At 46.5% G+C, this 15,391-nt stretch overlaps 1 protein-coding gene across 15 annotated transcripts in view; it reads right to left on the bottom strand.

The window, feature by feature from the left end:
* PLEKHA7 (pleckstrin homology domain containing A7) overlaps positions 1 to 15,391 on the bottom strand; it is a 214,460-nt gene that overhangs the window by 52,087 nt on the left and 146,982 nt on the right. For all 15 annotated transcript variants that reach the window (XR_015552664.1, XM_087433165.1, XM_087433152.1 and 12 more), the window contains one exon: positions 10,883 to 11,058. Coding sequence is in view for 14 of the 15 variants with exons in the window: in XM_087433165.1 (XP_087289291.1) it covers positions 10,883 to 11,058 (176 nt within the window). In the remaining variant the exon portion in view is untranslated. The remainder of the gene's footprint in view (positions 1 to 10,882; positions 11,059 to 15,391) is intronic.

Genomic DNA, 15,391 nt, shown 5'->3' with positions numbered 1-15,391 from the left:
TTTATCTTCTTTACTGTTTCTCAAATCCAGGAAACCAACCATGGGGGATGTGCTAAGGCCACTACCTAGAAGACTCAAGCTCTGTCTGCCCTCTGAGTCACATCCCGGCCAAGTCACTGAAGCATTATAACCTGGTTCCTCCAACTGTGAGACCTAAGTAACTGTACCTCCTTGCTAGTCCCACCCTGGAGATAAATAGCACTTTTGTCATAAAAGCCAGGTAGTGAAACATATGCCACCCACATGTATGACATTAGAACTGAAGGGAAAAGGGCTTCGTCAACTCCAGGACCCAGGGACTGTTGTACAATGTCTCAGCCCAACCAACTGCAACGGGGATTGTTCTTTCTTCACCAATCAATCTCCATGCATTGACTGAGCACCTATATGTCCCCATGGGATGAGCACCTGGGGCTAAAAGAAAGTAGAGGAGAAAACAGTCTCTGCCATCAAAGCCAGATGACACTAAAACCCAGGTTAATCATGGTAACCACGTTTAATAGCATTCTCATAAACTGACCCCAAATCATGGATTTTGCCAGTCTTTTTAAACCCTGGAGCTAACTTAGAACTATAAATCTTAGTCCTTACTGTGTGTGTACATATGAGTGTACACACCACCATATATACCAGTACCCCTTGCAAATAAAGTTGATAGAGAATGATAAACCCCTTTCTCAGATTAACACCAGCATTTACTGCAAAACAAACCTTTAGAGGGTGGCTAAAAGAATGGTACCTGCTTGCCACCTGGAGCTTTCTAGGCCCTAAGACTTGGGGCTATGAACAGCTCCTATTCCCAAGGCTGCTGGAACTTACAGAAGATGACTTTGTGCCCAAAATGTTCAGGCTGTGGCTGCAGGTAAGCAAGGGGAAGGTAATGTTTCTGACTCCTCCACTGTACCTGACTGAACCATTTAACTTACTAAGTTATGAGATTTAAGGCAAAAATGTTTTCCAGTTTTCTCCCTGTCTCCTTGCATTACCAACAATTTAACACACGACTTCTCAAATCAGGAGACCTGTCACAAAATGGATCTGCAATGCTCGATTTAGCACAATGGTGGGAAAGGATGAAGCACCCCTCGGCTGTCAATGACTGTGTCATTCAGGCAGTTGGCTGTGCAGGGCGTAGATGTTTAGCTAAGATGACACAAGCCTTTCCTATGCAGGTCATTACTGTCATCATGATCACCTATAATCAGTAACTGCTCAGAAATGCAGGGAATTCCTGACATTCAGTGACCATTTTGGCCATATGTGCCAGTTCTCAAACATGACAAACCCAGAAGGTGTAGGATTTAGAGCCAGTCAGACCTGGATTCAAGACCTGGCTCCAGCACATAAAAGCTGGGTGACCTTGGGCAAGTCCCTGACCTCTATGGTCTCATCTGCAAAGTGGGGGCAACAGCCCCCGCCTCTTCAGGTTGTTATGAGGATTAAAGGAGACAATGCACAGAAAGAGCCCAGCACCACGTCTGGTACACAGTACACCCTCAAATACAAAGGCATTAACTCCCTATATCTATTCTCTCCTTCTTTCTTGCCCCAATTTTTTCAAAGCAGCAGTGTACCCAGCAAAAAACTTACCTTTTCCAAGCTCCCTTGGAGCTGAGGCTGATCATGTGACATAGATCTGGCCAATAAGATATATGCAGAAATTGCTGGGTGGGTCTTCCAGGAGAGTCTTTAGAAGAAAGCATGCTTAGCCGGCTTAGCTAACCCTTCCCTTCTTTCTGCCTGGAATTCAGACTCTATGGTAGATTGCAAGGTGACAAAAATGAGGATGAAAGCCACCTGCTAAAACCTGGGTAGAAAGTGAGAAAGAGCATGGGTCCCTGATGGCCTCATGGAGCTACTATACCAGCCTGACCTCTGGATCCCTGTTATGTGAGAAAACCAAAACCCAACTGATTATGCCGCCCAAATTGGGTTGTTCTATTACAGCAACCAAGCACAATCCCTAACTGACACAAGGGGCTAAACTTACTATTAGCAGGGTTGGGCCCTCCGTTTTCAGCACCTCACAGCAATGCTATGTATCTGCTTAGAGCAAATTCTCCATTTCCCCTGCAAGTGGGAAAAGCACACATCTCAGAGCAGGGACCCTTCTCTCTTACTCCTTTTCTTCACAAGAACTTGGAAGTTAACAGATCATACCAAGCAACTGTGCACAGACGATTAATTTACTCTGCCTCCAAACCTTTTATCTCACTAGGAAAAAAGGAATAATATTTCCCTCTATCTTAATGCTAAACACACACACACACCACACACATTAAATGTCATTCAACGCCTCGGGTAGGAAGAGGAATGACAGCTTGTAGGGGCTTGGCTGGATCTTGGTCCTGTTGGTGGATACTGCCTTTCTGCGGCAGTCCCACTGGAGAATCCCTCCCTACTCATCAGACCTAAATGCCCAAACCAGCAGCCAAGAACAAGGGCCAGGCCACGGATATTCCTGGAGACTTTGGTCTGAGCTGGGCAGGTGGCAGAAATCCTGCCCTGGGAAACCAGCTCAGCCTTTGCTGACAGATGCTGAGTCCTGAGCACTGAGCGTGGGCTCAGGAGGACAGTGGGCGCAAAAACCAGAACCCACCCTGGACATAGTCCATAGATTTGTACAAAAGGCTGAAGAGGAAGAGGCCCTAAGTACCTAGGGAGCCCTAAGGCAGGCGTGCCCGCTTGAATTAGTTCCTAGCATCTGAGGAAGAAAATGGATGGAGAGCAACGGAGACAGCAGTGGGTTTCTTCTGTTCCCCAGAGTTAAATAGGACACTTCCTCTGGGATACGGAAAGCGATCTGCTACCTTTCATGCTCTGCTCTAAAGGAACAATAGAGGACCTGACAGCCCTGAAGACACACTCTCCAAGTCTCCAGGCTGTCCTCCTCCAGAGAAGAGCAAGGCTGAAGAATAAATCAAACAGCAGCCTGCCAAGCTGAGGTGCCTCTTGCCTCAGTGGAATGGCTATTGGCAGACTCCCCTATGAAGTTTTAAGCATTTAAGGACAAACCAAAGAAGAAAGGAAAGACGTTCAGTGGCTGCCAGGTGTCCTCACTGTTCACTCCTGCCTGGAGAATCCTTCCCTCTCCCTCCTACCTGAGCAAGTCATGCTCAACTGCCACAGTTCAACCTGAGGCAGTCTGCAGTTCCAGCACACGCCAAGCTCACTCACTTTCCATCTCCCTATGGCAGTCACAGCTCTGGGTCATTCACTTTGTGTGGACAACGCTTAGTTATTATTACCATAGGCTGGGTCCTACTGTGTGCCAGGAACTTGACATAGACCATCTCTAATCCCTCCAACCACCCTGTAAGGTCAGTACTGTCAGGCCCAGATTGGCTGAGGGCACTCACCTGAGTAGCAGATTACTTACAATAAATTACCTCTACTGAAGGCTAGGGACGATGGCAGCAACAGCCCTCACTGACCGAGCACTCACCAAATGCAAAACCCTGAGCTAAGCACGTGAAATATGTTACCTTTTCTTATCATCCCACAAACCCACAAAGCTAGAGATACTATTATTCTTTCATTACAGGTAATGAGGGTGAAGCTCAGAGAGGTTAACCAACTTGCCTTCGATCACGTGACCAGTGACATAAACAGGACTTGAACCCCAACTGATCTGACTCCAAAGCCCTGCACCTGGCTGAAAACATGCCTATAAATTACGTCTGCTGAGGGTCCAAGGGGCTTGTCCAACCTCAGGTGTTCCTGCAACACTTTACCCAAACTGGTCAGGGTTTGGAAGGCCAAATATTTAGTTCTCTGAAGAGGATGCGGATAGCCAGAAATGTACAGGCCATTTCTGAACAGGCTGATTCCCCCACGCCAATCCCACCACAATGCTCACATGGCTCTTGGGCATCCCCAGTCCTTATTTGAACATCTGACAAGCAGAGGTTTTATAGCTATTTTGTTAATCCATCCATCCATCTACCCACCTGCCCAGCCAGCCAAACATCCATGCACTCTTCCACTGACTGAACGATTCCCACGCGCCAGGCACTGTTCTTATGTTCAAGGAGCTTACAGTCTAGCAGAGGTCACAATGAGAAAGCAGCCAACATACGTTTAATGTGAAAGTTCAATGCATAAGGAATGACAGTGTGCTACAAGGAGGGGCATCCAACACTCTGAGGGCCAAGGAAGGAGGAAATTACATCTAGGCTCAGACCTGAAGGACACGCTGAAGGTGTGCTAATAAGGGTGGGGGCTGGGGGAAGCAAGGCCCAGGGGACCCTGGTGCCTCATGAGATGACCTCTATCTATCTCCCAGGTCTCATCACAGCCTATTCTCTCCCTACTCTCCTTGATTCAGCCACACTCCCTAGCTTTCCAACCAAGCTCATTCTTGCCTCAGGGTGAGAGCCATTCTTTCTGCCTAGAACACTCTTCCTCAAAGTTTTGCATATGTGACTTTCTTGTATCAATCAGGCCTCACCTCCACATCGTCCCCATAGAGGCCTTGCCTGACCACCCAAACAAAAACGGCTACTCCCTCGCCCCTCGTCCCTATCACATCACCCTATTTTACTGCCTTCATGCATAAACCATGACAGAAAATCGTTGTTGATTTGTTTGTCTGTTTACGGTCTGTCTCCCCCACCCCCACCCATGAATGCATGGGACTTTGCCTCTTTCTTTCAATAACACAGTATTTCTCAGAATCTTTAACAGTGTCTGATGTACAATATACCCTCAACAAATATTTGTAGAATAAAAGACTAAATGGATGAATGCATAAACAAATGCACCCAATTCAAGAAGTTCAGTATGGTTGGGGCATAGAGAATGGGAAATAGCAAAAGTCTGTAGGGACCAGACCCATGCAGTGTTCAAAAGCCCTGCTAAGGAAACTGGATTTTACTCTGAAGGTTACTAAAGTATAAGTTCCTTCAGTCCTAAGACAGGACTATGGAGACACCAGAGACCAGAGAGGTTTGGAAACTGAGAGAAAAGACAAGCTGTCTTCCAATAGGCCCTGCCATCTGAGTCGCTTGTCAGTTGTGTGAGTTATAAAAGCAAACTGACCTCCTTGCTTAGTGCTTTAGCTTGTTAGAGGACAAGGCATCCTCTGACAAGAGAGAAAAAGCAGTCCAACGGGAGGAGTTCGGAAGACAGATTTCAAGGAGGCTGTAGGGAATCAAAAACCGGAGTGTCAAGTCTTGGCAAGTGGAAGAACATGGAAACGGGGGGAAGAAATTGAGAACAGCAGGAGGTAGAGCAGCCTCTGGCAGCAGTGCCTGGTGCCCCTCACAGTGTGTGGGGTCTCAGGAACACTTGAATGAATGTCTATCTAGGGACCCTGAGGCCTGTACAGGAAACAAGAGGACAAAGGGAGGAGGTGCAGCGAGGGCATTCCGCTCTGCTCCCGGGTCAGAGCAATGACGGAGGAAGAGGCTGGAGGAGGAGGGCGTGAAGACCATGCTGAGGGACGGTGCTGCAGGGAGCCTGGGTTGTTGAACCACAACTCACACTGCTAGGGGATGGGCACATCCTGGCAAGGGAGAGGGTGTAATTTGCTCACAGGAGACTCATCATCAATGTGATCCAGAGGATTAAAGATGAAACTGGAAGGGTGTAAAGAAAAAAGAGCCAATGATACTGTTAAATCAAACCCCATGGAAGCTACCATATCTGATATCGAATATCTACTATGTCTTAGGCATCATGCTAAGAAAGCACTTTATATATTCAATTTATTTTTTTTATAAATACTTTTATTTTTTATTTTTTGGGGGGTGAGGAAGATCGGCCCTGAGCTAAAATCTGTTGCCAATCTTCCTCTTTTTGCTTGAGGAAGATGGTCCCTGAGCTAACACCCATGCCAATCTTTCTCTATTTTGTATATGGGATGTCACCACAGCATGGCTTGATGAGCAGTCTGTAGGTCCACACCCAGGATTCGAACCTGCGAACCCCAGGCCACCGAAGCAGAGCACGCGAACTTAACCACTACGCCACTGGGCTGGCCCCTATACTCAATTTATTTAATACTTGTAACAACCCTACGAACTAAGAAAAATCGAGGTTTAAAAAGGGTATCTATGGGCCGGCCCAGTGGCACAAGCGGTTAAGTGCACGTGCTCCACTGTGGCGGCCTGGGGTTCGCCGGTTCAGATCCCGGGTGCACAGTGACGCACTGCTTGGCAAGCCATGCTGTGGCAGCATCCCATATAAAGTGTAGGAAGGTGGGCACGGAGATTAGCCCAGGGCCAGTCTTCCTCAGCAAAAAAAAAAAAAAAAGAGGAGGATTGGCAGATGTTAGCACAGGGCTGATCTTCCTCACACACACAAAAAAAGCATACCTAAAGCATACCTAATTTGCATAAGTGACACAGCTAGAGCTGGGATTTGAACCCAGGTCTATCTGGCTTCAGAGACTAAGCTCTGGAAAGAGATACCTAAGGTATAAGAAACTGATATGGCAGGAAGTGAGGTGTGAATCAGCTGCCTGGACATTGGTCGTTTGCACTTCCTTTATCCCATCCCAACAAGCTCTTTCTCCTTCTTCTGCCCATAGCCCTAACATTCACTTGGACATCCACCCCAGCTCACTCTCAGTCCCCGTGGTCTGGTTCTCAGAAGTGAAGCATGTATCCCAGGCCTGTACCAATCAGCATGTGCATTCTCTAGCCACATGGTTTGGGGTATAAACGTGATCAATGCCTCTCTAAACAGCATGGATCTCAGAGCTTCTGGACAAGACTCTGGCTCTTTCCTCCTGGACTTTAACCTGGATGACATGAGTCCAGGGCTACTGCAGTTATCTTGCCACCAGATCCTAGATCTGCCAAGGACCTCCACGTGGAGTTCAAGAATGAATCCAACCCAGAGGTGGGCAGAGCCCAGAGCCTGAGAGAATGTCTTGTAATCATACTGTCTGAGCCTTGAACCCAGCAGTTTCTAAAGCTAGATCTATCCTGAACTTTTCAGTCACATGAACCAATAAATTCCCCCCTTTTTAAGGTAACTTTGTCTGCATTTTCTGTTACGTGCAGTCTGGAGTCCTAATACGCCACATTCATAAAGAAAGCATCTGCCTGTATGAATAAGAATAGAAGCTTCCGGGTGAGAATCACGGAGGGGAGAGAACGAAGCGCTACTATTGGGGCCACCCACTTAACAGAGATGGAGGTTTTCCAATGCAGATCACCAAACTGGAGGAGAGGCAAGATTCAGCCCTGCCTGACAAGTAATTCCAACTAACCAAATGTCTGAACATCTTATTCTGGAAAAACAGAACATTTAATAAGTCTGGATTTGCTTGGCTGACAATTTCATCTCTCAGAAAGTTGAGAGGAAATGCTATTCTGCCTTTATTCTGAGTCAGAAGGTAGAACAATTTGTTTTTTCTTTAAAGGAAGGAACCTTGGGCAAACATGATTATGGGATTTAACAAGTTTATTAAGAGCATAATAATAAGAAATTTTTAAAGTTCAGAAAAAATTTAGGGACAATACAATGTCCTGAGACCCAACAAGAGACAGCAGCCCAATAGACAAAGGTTGGAGCCCTTCCAAGACCAAAATATGATGGTTAATTACAAAATCTTCAGGTAGGAAAAAGTAAAAAATATCCAAATCTCAGCAAATTAATCCTGAATGGTTCAAGGCAGACATCACTTATCAATCATACCACTTTTTCCTGTTAAGCCCAATCTCCTTCTCAAGTTATCTCTGACCCAGTGCCCTAGTCAGCCACGATGAATTGAGCAAAGTTGGGACACAAGAATGAACCCATTTGCCATTGCTGGTCTAAAGAAACCAGTGTAACAGCACAGGGAGCTCTCAGAGCTCAAGTTATAAACGACATGCACAAGAGCTGGAAGCTGGGACACAAAATCAAGCACAAATCCTCAGCGGAATGGGCCTCACGACTGATGGCAAGAAGGGTAAAGTCCTGAAGGAGCTGAGGTTTGTTTATTTAAAGCAAAGCAAAACAAAAACAAACTTTCTATTTTTCTAATATTAAAATAAAGGAGGGGAGGGCTTTAAAAAACTATGAGACATAGGTATCTCTGCTTGGAGAAGATGACACAGCATAAATAAAGCTCAATCCTTCAGCTTCTGGATTTAGTTCCATATCTTCATCAAGAAGAATGCTTCACCATGAAAAGGAGAACAACCTTGGTTAAGAGACACCAAGTCCAAGATGGGGAAGAAGATGAGAAAGGCTCAGCCTCCTGCAGCTAAGCTCTAGGCCCAGCTGTCAGCACTCTAGGGCCGTACAGGAACTTGGAGATGGGCTCAAGAAACCTCCTGAATGATCTCTAAGAAATCAGAGAAAACAGGAAAAAGGCCAGGATACTAGAGACTGGCAAACAGCATTCTGATTTTCAAAAGAGGAGAAAAACAGATTCCATCAACCACAAGACTGGAGAGCCTACCACCAACCTCTGCAAGAGGCTGAGCTGCATTCTTAACTGGGCAAATTGCAGAACACGGAGGAAAGGAAGCACTGAGGAAAGGCAAACAGCTCAGTAGAAAAACTGAGTGGAGGATGGAGACAGGCAATTCCCGGAAGAGGAAATACAAGTGGCCAGTAAATACAAAAGATCCCCACCATTGTGGAAATACACATTAAAACAACCAGACGCTATTTATCTATGCAGCAGATCAGCAGAAATTAAAAGGATTGATAGCATCAACTGTTGGCAAAGATGTGGGGAAATGAGCACTCTCACTGGTGGAATATACAGCTTTCTTTAAAGTGCAATTTGGTGGTATTGATTAAAATTAAAAATGCATTGCATTTTGACCCAGCAATCTGAAAGACTCATATATGCAGAGGCTTGTAGAAGGCTTTTCAATTACAGGACTATTTATAACAGTAAAAGATTAGAAAATAAAAATCTACGCAAGGTTTGTCACATGCTTAAATACATAATGGTACATCTACTCTATGAAATACCATAGAGTCAAAGATAGTCAATCCATATACACTGATATAGAGTGCTTTTCAAGATGTTATTATTCACACTTTAAAAAAGCATAAAAGAGGGGCCAGCCCAGTGGTGTAGTGGTTGGGTTTGCGCACTCTGCTTTGGCGGCCCAGGGTTCGTGGTTTCGGATCCTGGGTGTGGTCCTGTGCACTGCTTATCAAGCCATGCTGTGGCAGGCGTTCCACATATAAAGTAGAGGAGGATGGGCACAGATGTTAGCCCAGGGCCTATCTTCCTCAGCAAAAAGAGGAGGATTGCCAACAGATGTTAGCTCAGGGCTAATCTTCCTCACCAAAAAAAAAAAAAAAAGCACAAAAGAAACCTCTATATTTCCATAAAGTGCATATACGCATATAAATGAATAGGAAATAGTTTAAAAGGATCCCCATTAGCCTGATAACAGATAACAGAGATTACCCTGGGAAGGTGATTAAGGACACCTTTGTCTTTACTTTTTGCATTTTTTTATAATAAGAATGTCTTTATTGTATAATTAAATAAACACACATTTTTTAAAGAAGGAAAAACAAAGACTAGGAATGGTGAGCATTAGGGACCAGCATGTGCACTAGGAGCAAGACGGTGTCAAACCTGCCCAGTTTCCTTCTCCTGGGATGATGAAGGAAATGACAGTCACAATGAACAGAGTGCCCACAGGCTAAAGGCACAGGCTTTCATGTTATTATCATGGACACGATAGGAAAATTCAGGCTGGATGACAATGCTAGGAGGTAGAGTCGAACTTGACTGCATACCTGTAGTTACGAGTTATTGATTCAGGGCCCATGTGGAAGCTGCCACGACAGTTTTTGGTCCTGTCTTGTCTTCAATCTCTTACTCACTCACTTAACAGACATTTGAGAGCTTACCATGTGTCAGATGTTGTGCAGAAGATACAGAGACAGTCCCTGCCTGAAGCCTAGGATACTGAAAAGTAGACAGAAGGAGAGGGGAAAAAAAAAACCAGCGTGACAAATGCTTGACTGAGGTGTTATAGAGGGCAGGGCCAGACCCCAATCTGGCCTCTTAAAGGAGGTCACTATTATACCGAAGGTCTGCTCGCCTCAAGAAAGACAGCATGCAGCTACAAAGTACCACTAATACCAAAAACCACATACACATTCCCTGAGAAGGGAAAGGTTGACAAGCTAGAACACACCATGTGAAATTCAATGGCAATCACAGAAAAATCCTGCCTTTAGGTGGCTGGAGAATATCCTTTTGTTTTGAGGCCTCACTAAAAGACCATTGCCCAAGAGGCTTCTAAGCAGAGCAAGGTGTCCGGATAGTGAAGAATAGGGCCCATGTCAGATGAAGACTGGCTAAAGGCACACCCTCTCCAAGCCCCTGACTCCACTCATATTCCTCCTCTGCTTTCTCTCACGGAATTGCCCATAGCCAACAGACTCAGGAATTTCAAGATCCCTGATTGTACCCCCGGTTTGCCCACTTGCGGGAAGCGGCAGCTGGAAGATAGGTCAGCCCCTGGGAACATAGTGGGCAGTCTGTGCCACGTGTTCAGTTTACAAGATCTTTCTCGCCTGTCCTCTCCCTCCTCCCCAATCTGGTGCCCCAAGGTTGTCCCTTCCACCACACATAAGAGAAGAAAAACTGAGAAACACACACCAGGTTCCAAGGCTGTGTATTCCAGACTGTCATTTCACCCTCGAGGCCTTCCTGTTTCTCTGTTTGATGTGGAGGGTGGACTGGATAACCTCCAGGGGACCTTTCAGCTCAGACAGGCAACCATGTGTTAGCTGTGCATGCATTCTCCTCCCAGAAGAATTCATTGTTAAAAAAGACTTCAAAAAGAGGGCAATGCTTAATACGAGTGAATGACAGTGAAGTGCAGGGCACCCAAGTGTTCTTATTTAGGTCCCCATCCTAGTGCAGGAGGCGCTCTGACAGGGGCCCTCCATCAGGACTGACCTCTTCAGTGACGATCGAGACAGCACCTGTGCAGCCTGGTTCATGGCCCTGACCCATGCGTTCATGTCCTCCTGGGTGTCGGCACTGAAGTAGTAGGTCCTCATGCCCGACTGCTCGGCTGGAGAGCCCCCCGTGGAGCTATTGTAGATGAGCGCTCGCATCCCCGTGTGCACGGCCTGTAAGCATGAGTCAGAAACCCAGGTCAGAGAGGTCAGCACACATTCCACTTCCAGGAGCAAAAACAAGAAGACGCTCTGGCCAGGTTCTCCCCTCTTCCAGACTAAGAGCCCAGCAGCACCCAGCTTGTTCCCACACCTGTACTCCCCTTTCTGAGTGCAGTCAGGCCCAGTGACAGCTGTGTCTGTTTCCTGCAGTGGAAGTCGTGCAGCTGTATGCTGTACCTCCTTCCTACTTATCTCACTCCTGCGTAAGGAGGGGCACACAGTCAACACTATGTAAGAAAGAGACTTTTAAAAAACCCTCATTCTGTGGAAGCAGACTCTCGGGAATCCCTGTTTTGGTTCTTCTGAAGCACGCGATTACTGGAATTGAGTCAAAAATCAGCTGCAACAGCAGGTGGCTTGGTACAGATATTCATTGTGTTTCCCTGCTTGGGCATGAAATGTGATGTGTGCCCATCAGAGAAGCTGCTGCTCTGTCTCTCCAAAGCGGTACAAAGTTTGACAGAGCTGACATTTGACTGAACATCCTTGCACACCTACTATGTGCTAGGAAGCCTCAAGGAGCTTTCACATGTATCTTTGCCAAGAGGCTGTGAAGAGGTACTGGGAATGACCACTGAAAAGCAATTGGGATGGTTTGCAAACAAGAGGCAACACCAGTTTTTCTCCTTGCGTTCTGACAAGCAGGGGCCTTTTAAATTTGCAAGCAAAACCTCACCCAATCTACATAGGAAGACGGTGTAAAAAGAGGAAGATTTACTGAGTGCCTACTATGTGTCTCCTGGGTACTTCCACAACTTTAATCTCATTTTAATCCCAACAGCCTGGAGAGGTAGGGACAGAATCTCTGTTTTACAGATGTGGCAGATGAAGGTCTGAGATGTTAGGTAACTCCCAGATTTCCACACCTGATAACAGATTCTTTATGGCACTTATCATTACCTGGCATTACTTATTTTACACACTTGAGTTTATCATCTGTCTCCTCTCTCTAGAATATTAGCTCCATGAGAGCAGGTTCAAGGTCTATTTTGTTCACTACTATATCCCCAGGAACAGTGCCTGGCACATAGTAGGTGCTCAATAAATATGTGTTGAATGAATGGAGGAGTTGGAGCCAGGATTCACACCCATGTCTGCCTGACTCTGAGCCTAAGCTTCTCTGTACGACGGTCCCAGGTCCCATCCAGAAATGAGTGTGATTGTACACATCATCGGTCTGAGAATTTGGATCCAGAATGAAAGGCAGACCTCATACAAGGACCAGTCAGAGACAATAAGAGAGAACCAATCAGAAGCTGGAAAATGACATGCTTCTAGAATCACTAAGGGTCATAGATGCAACCTCTCAGATAAATTGTCAGCATTTATTTCTCCTCATCCTGCTAACATCTAGGTCCAAAATGCATATTAAATATGGGCCTGCTTCAGACATCACATACCTGAATCCGTCTAGCCAGTGCCAAGGGAATACAGGCAAACTTGGCCTATAGCTACAGTGACCAAAGTAAACCCTATTTCCTTCCTTGCACGTATAAGGGGTCATCCACTGTCCCAGGCAGGATTCCTCCTATTTTAGCAAGGTGGAGATGTGGCAATAAGAACAGAATGAGGGCCGGCCCCGTGGCTTAGCAGTTAAGTACACGCGCTCCGCTGCTGGCGGCCCGGGTTCAGATCCCAGGCGCACACTAACACACTGCTTCTCCAGCCATGCTGAGGCTGCATCCTACATACAGCAACTAGAAGGATGTGCAGCTATGACATACAACTATCTACTGGGGCTTTGGGGGGGAAAAAAAAACAGAATGAGAAGAGATTTGTGCATGTCTTACTGTGAATCAGCAGGCATTCTTGGTAAAGCTCCCCTGGAGGATGACCCTATAACATCTCTGATACCCTCTCCCAGACTTTCTGCCCAGCCACAGAGGATTCTGGGACTGGCACTTGCCCCACCAGACACAGGGCTACCCACAAGCGTAGGGAGCCCTCAAGGGTATGAGAGAGCAGGTTCCTGTCATACAAGAGTTCATGGAGCCAGCGTGTCCAGGAAATCAACATGGCTCACACTTCAAACACGGAGAGTTTGCATGTCTGTCTGAAAATGGGCCTTGGGAGTCAGAGTCATCATTACGAAGGAGTTGCACATGATCACAAACATAACCATGTCACTAATCAAACTGCCAGCATGTGCTGTGCCCAGCTCCCCTTGGCTCTGAAGAACAGATTCCCAACTACGTTCTGCCTGTGCTCGGGCATATTATATGTATTAACTGTGAAGGCAAGATGTACAGGGCATTCCCTTTCCATCTGGCCAAGTGACAAAGTCCAATGTGCCCTGAGCCTGAGGAAGATACCAGAGCCAAGAAGATGTGAAGTCTTCTCACCCCTGCCCTAGTCTCACCTGGAAGATGCTCCCTTCCCCTCTGCTCTTTCCAATTGACACAATCCTACCAGGCAACTCTGCATGACTGAACAGAAGCAGGCTATGCCCAAAGGAAATGAGGATGTGAACAAGGAAGAGTTTACCTCAAAAACAGAACGTCCCTAGGATATGACTGCTCTCCTGGCTCTGATGACTCAGGTCTTGATACAGAGCTAGTGAAGGAAGCTGGAATGCTCATATCTGAAGTCCCCAGCATCAGCCTTTGGAACAGAGAGACCGACGTGGGGAAATATAGGAGCAGTGAAAAGGCCAGCGCCCATCGACTGACTGATTCATTCTCTAACTTATTCATTCAATAATAATTTATCATTTGTTGAGTGTTTATGTGAAAGGCATTGAACTAGAAGTTGAAGGGACAGCCTTAAACAAGGCCAAGAGAGTTTACAGCCAAGCAGAAGAGAAAGACCACTGAGAAGTAACTACAATTGTAGTAAGTGTTACTAAGAAGTTGCAGATGCTGTGAGAGAGGATAACAGGGGGACCTGGCCTGACCTGGAGAAGGACTTACCTACGGAAATGACATTTCAGCTGCCTCCTACATAAAGCAGACATTTTAGTAGAAGTAGCACAGAGGGGAGGTGTGGGATCCCGAGATGGACAAGATTATAGTGTGTTTCAAAGATGAGGCCAGTGTGACAGGCACAGACAAATGGAGGAGACAGCAGGATAAAATGAGGCTACTGGAGTTAGCAGGGCCAGATCAGTAAGGCCTTGTGGTCACGTTAGGGTTTTGTGTCATTTACAAGATGAATGAGAAGCTATTAAAGGGTTTAAGCTGGGGAGCGATGTGATCAGATTTTGTTTGGAAAAACCACCCTGGCTGCAGTATGGAGAAGAGGTTAGAGCCGGGGAGGGACAGGTGAGGGGATAGGGGTCTGGAGGCCACTACAGGAGCGCAGGTGGGAGATGGTGGTGGGGGCAGAGAAGGAGAGGAGCGCACAGAGTCTGCAGAGAAGAAGGAGGTAATATCAGCAGGACCTAGTGATGGACTGGATGGATATGTGAGGTAAGGGAAGAGCAATCGTCAAGGATAAAACTCTTGGGTTTATGCCTTACAGAGACAGTGGTGCCCATCTGTTGAGACTAAGAAAGGAACTCCTCAAGTCCAACCTTTGGGCTGACTATGAGCAGCTCAGCGAACTGGGTGAGAACTCAGGCTCTTGGAATCACCTTGAGGTCCACAGTGGGCTCCGCCTCTTACCCCAGGGTAACCCTGGGCAAACTGCTCACCCTCCCCCACCTATGTTTCTTCATCTTTAAAATGGACTGTGGGTAACAACAGCAATTACCTTGTAAGGCTATGTGAGGATTAAATGAGATAATGCACATACCATGCTTATAGCACAGCCTACCATTTGTAAGGCTCAAAAGATGTTAGTTGATGTTATTATAGGAGCAGTTACTTAAGTAACCTAAGGTGGTCGACTGAATGAGCTTTCTGGAACTTTGAAAGACCCTTCTCTGCCCTCTCTCCCATCACTAATTTATAGAGGACGAAACATGAACCACAAGTAAGCCTGAACCCATTATAACTCGGGAAGTGGAAGCAGTGTCACTGACCATGACTCCTACTACAAATGGTGACTCCACGTGGTCTCTGTTTGCAGAACCGGACTAGCCTCATCCCCTCAGGCAGAACTAGCCGATGGGCTAGTTTCCTGGTGAAAGCCCTGGATGGGTAAAGCAACCTTTCACAGCACAGTGATACAAGAGCTGTGGATGTATAGAAGAAGGGTACCTAACATGTCCAGAGGGCTCAGGGAAGGCTTCCCAGAGGAGGTGACTCCTAAGCAGAGACCCGAAGGACAAGTAGGGGTTGAGGAAAGGGCATTCTCGGCTGTGGCTAAAGCTCAAGCAAAGGCCTATGGGCAAGAAATATCCTGA

This window comes from Ceratotherium simum, chromosome 7 (assembly GCF_057802395.1).
Source record: "Ceratotherium simum simum isolate JZ-2026a chromosome 7, ASM5780239v1, whole genome shotgun sequence".
NCBI lineage: Eukaryota > Metazoa > Chordata > Mammalia > Perissodactyla > Rhinocerotidae > Ceratotherium > Ceratotherium simum.
Note: the sequence above shows the minus strand (reverse complement) of the source record. Positions and strands in the feature narration are given on the sequence as shown.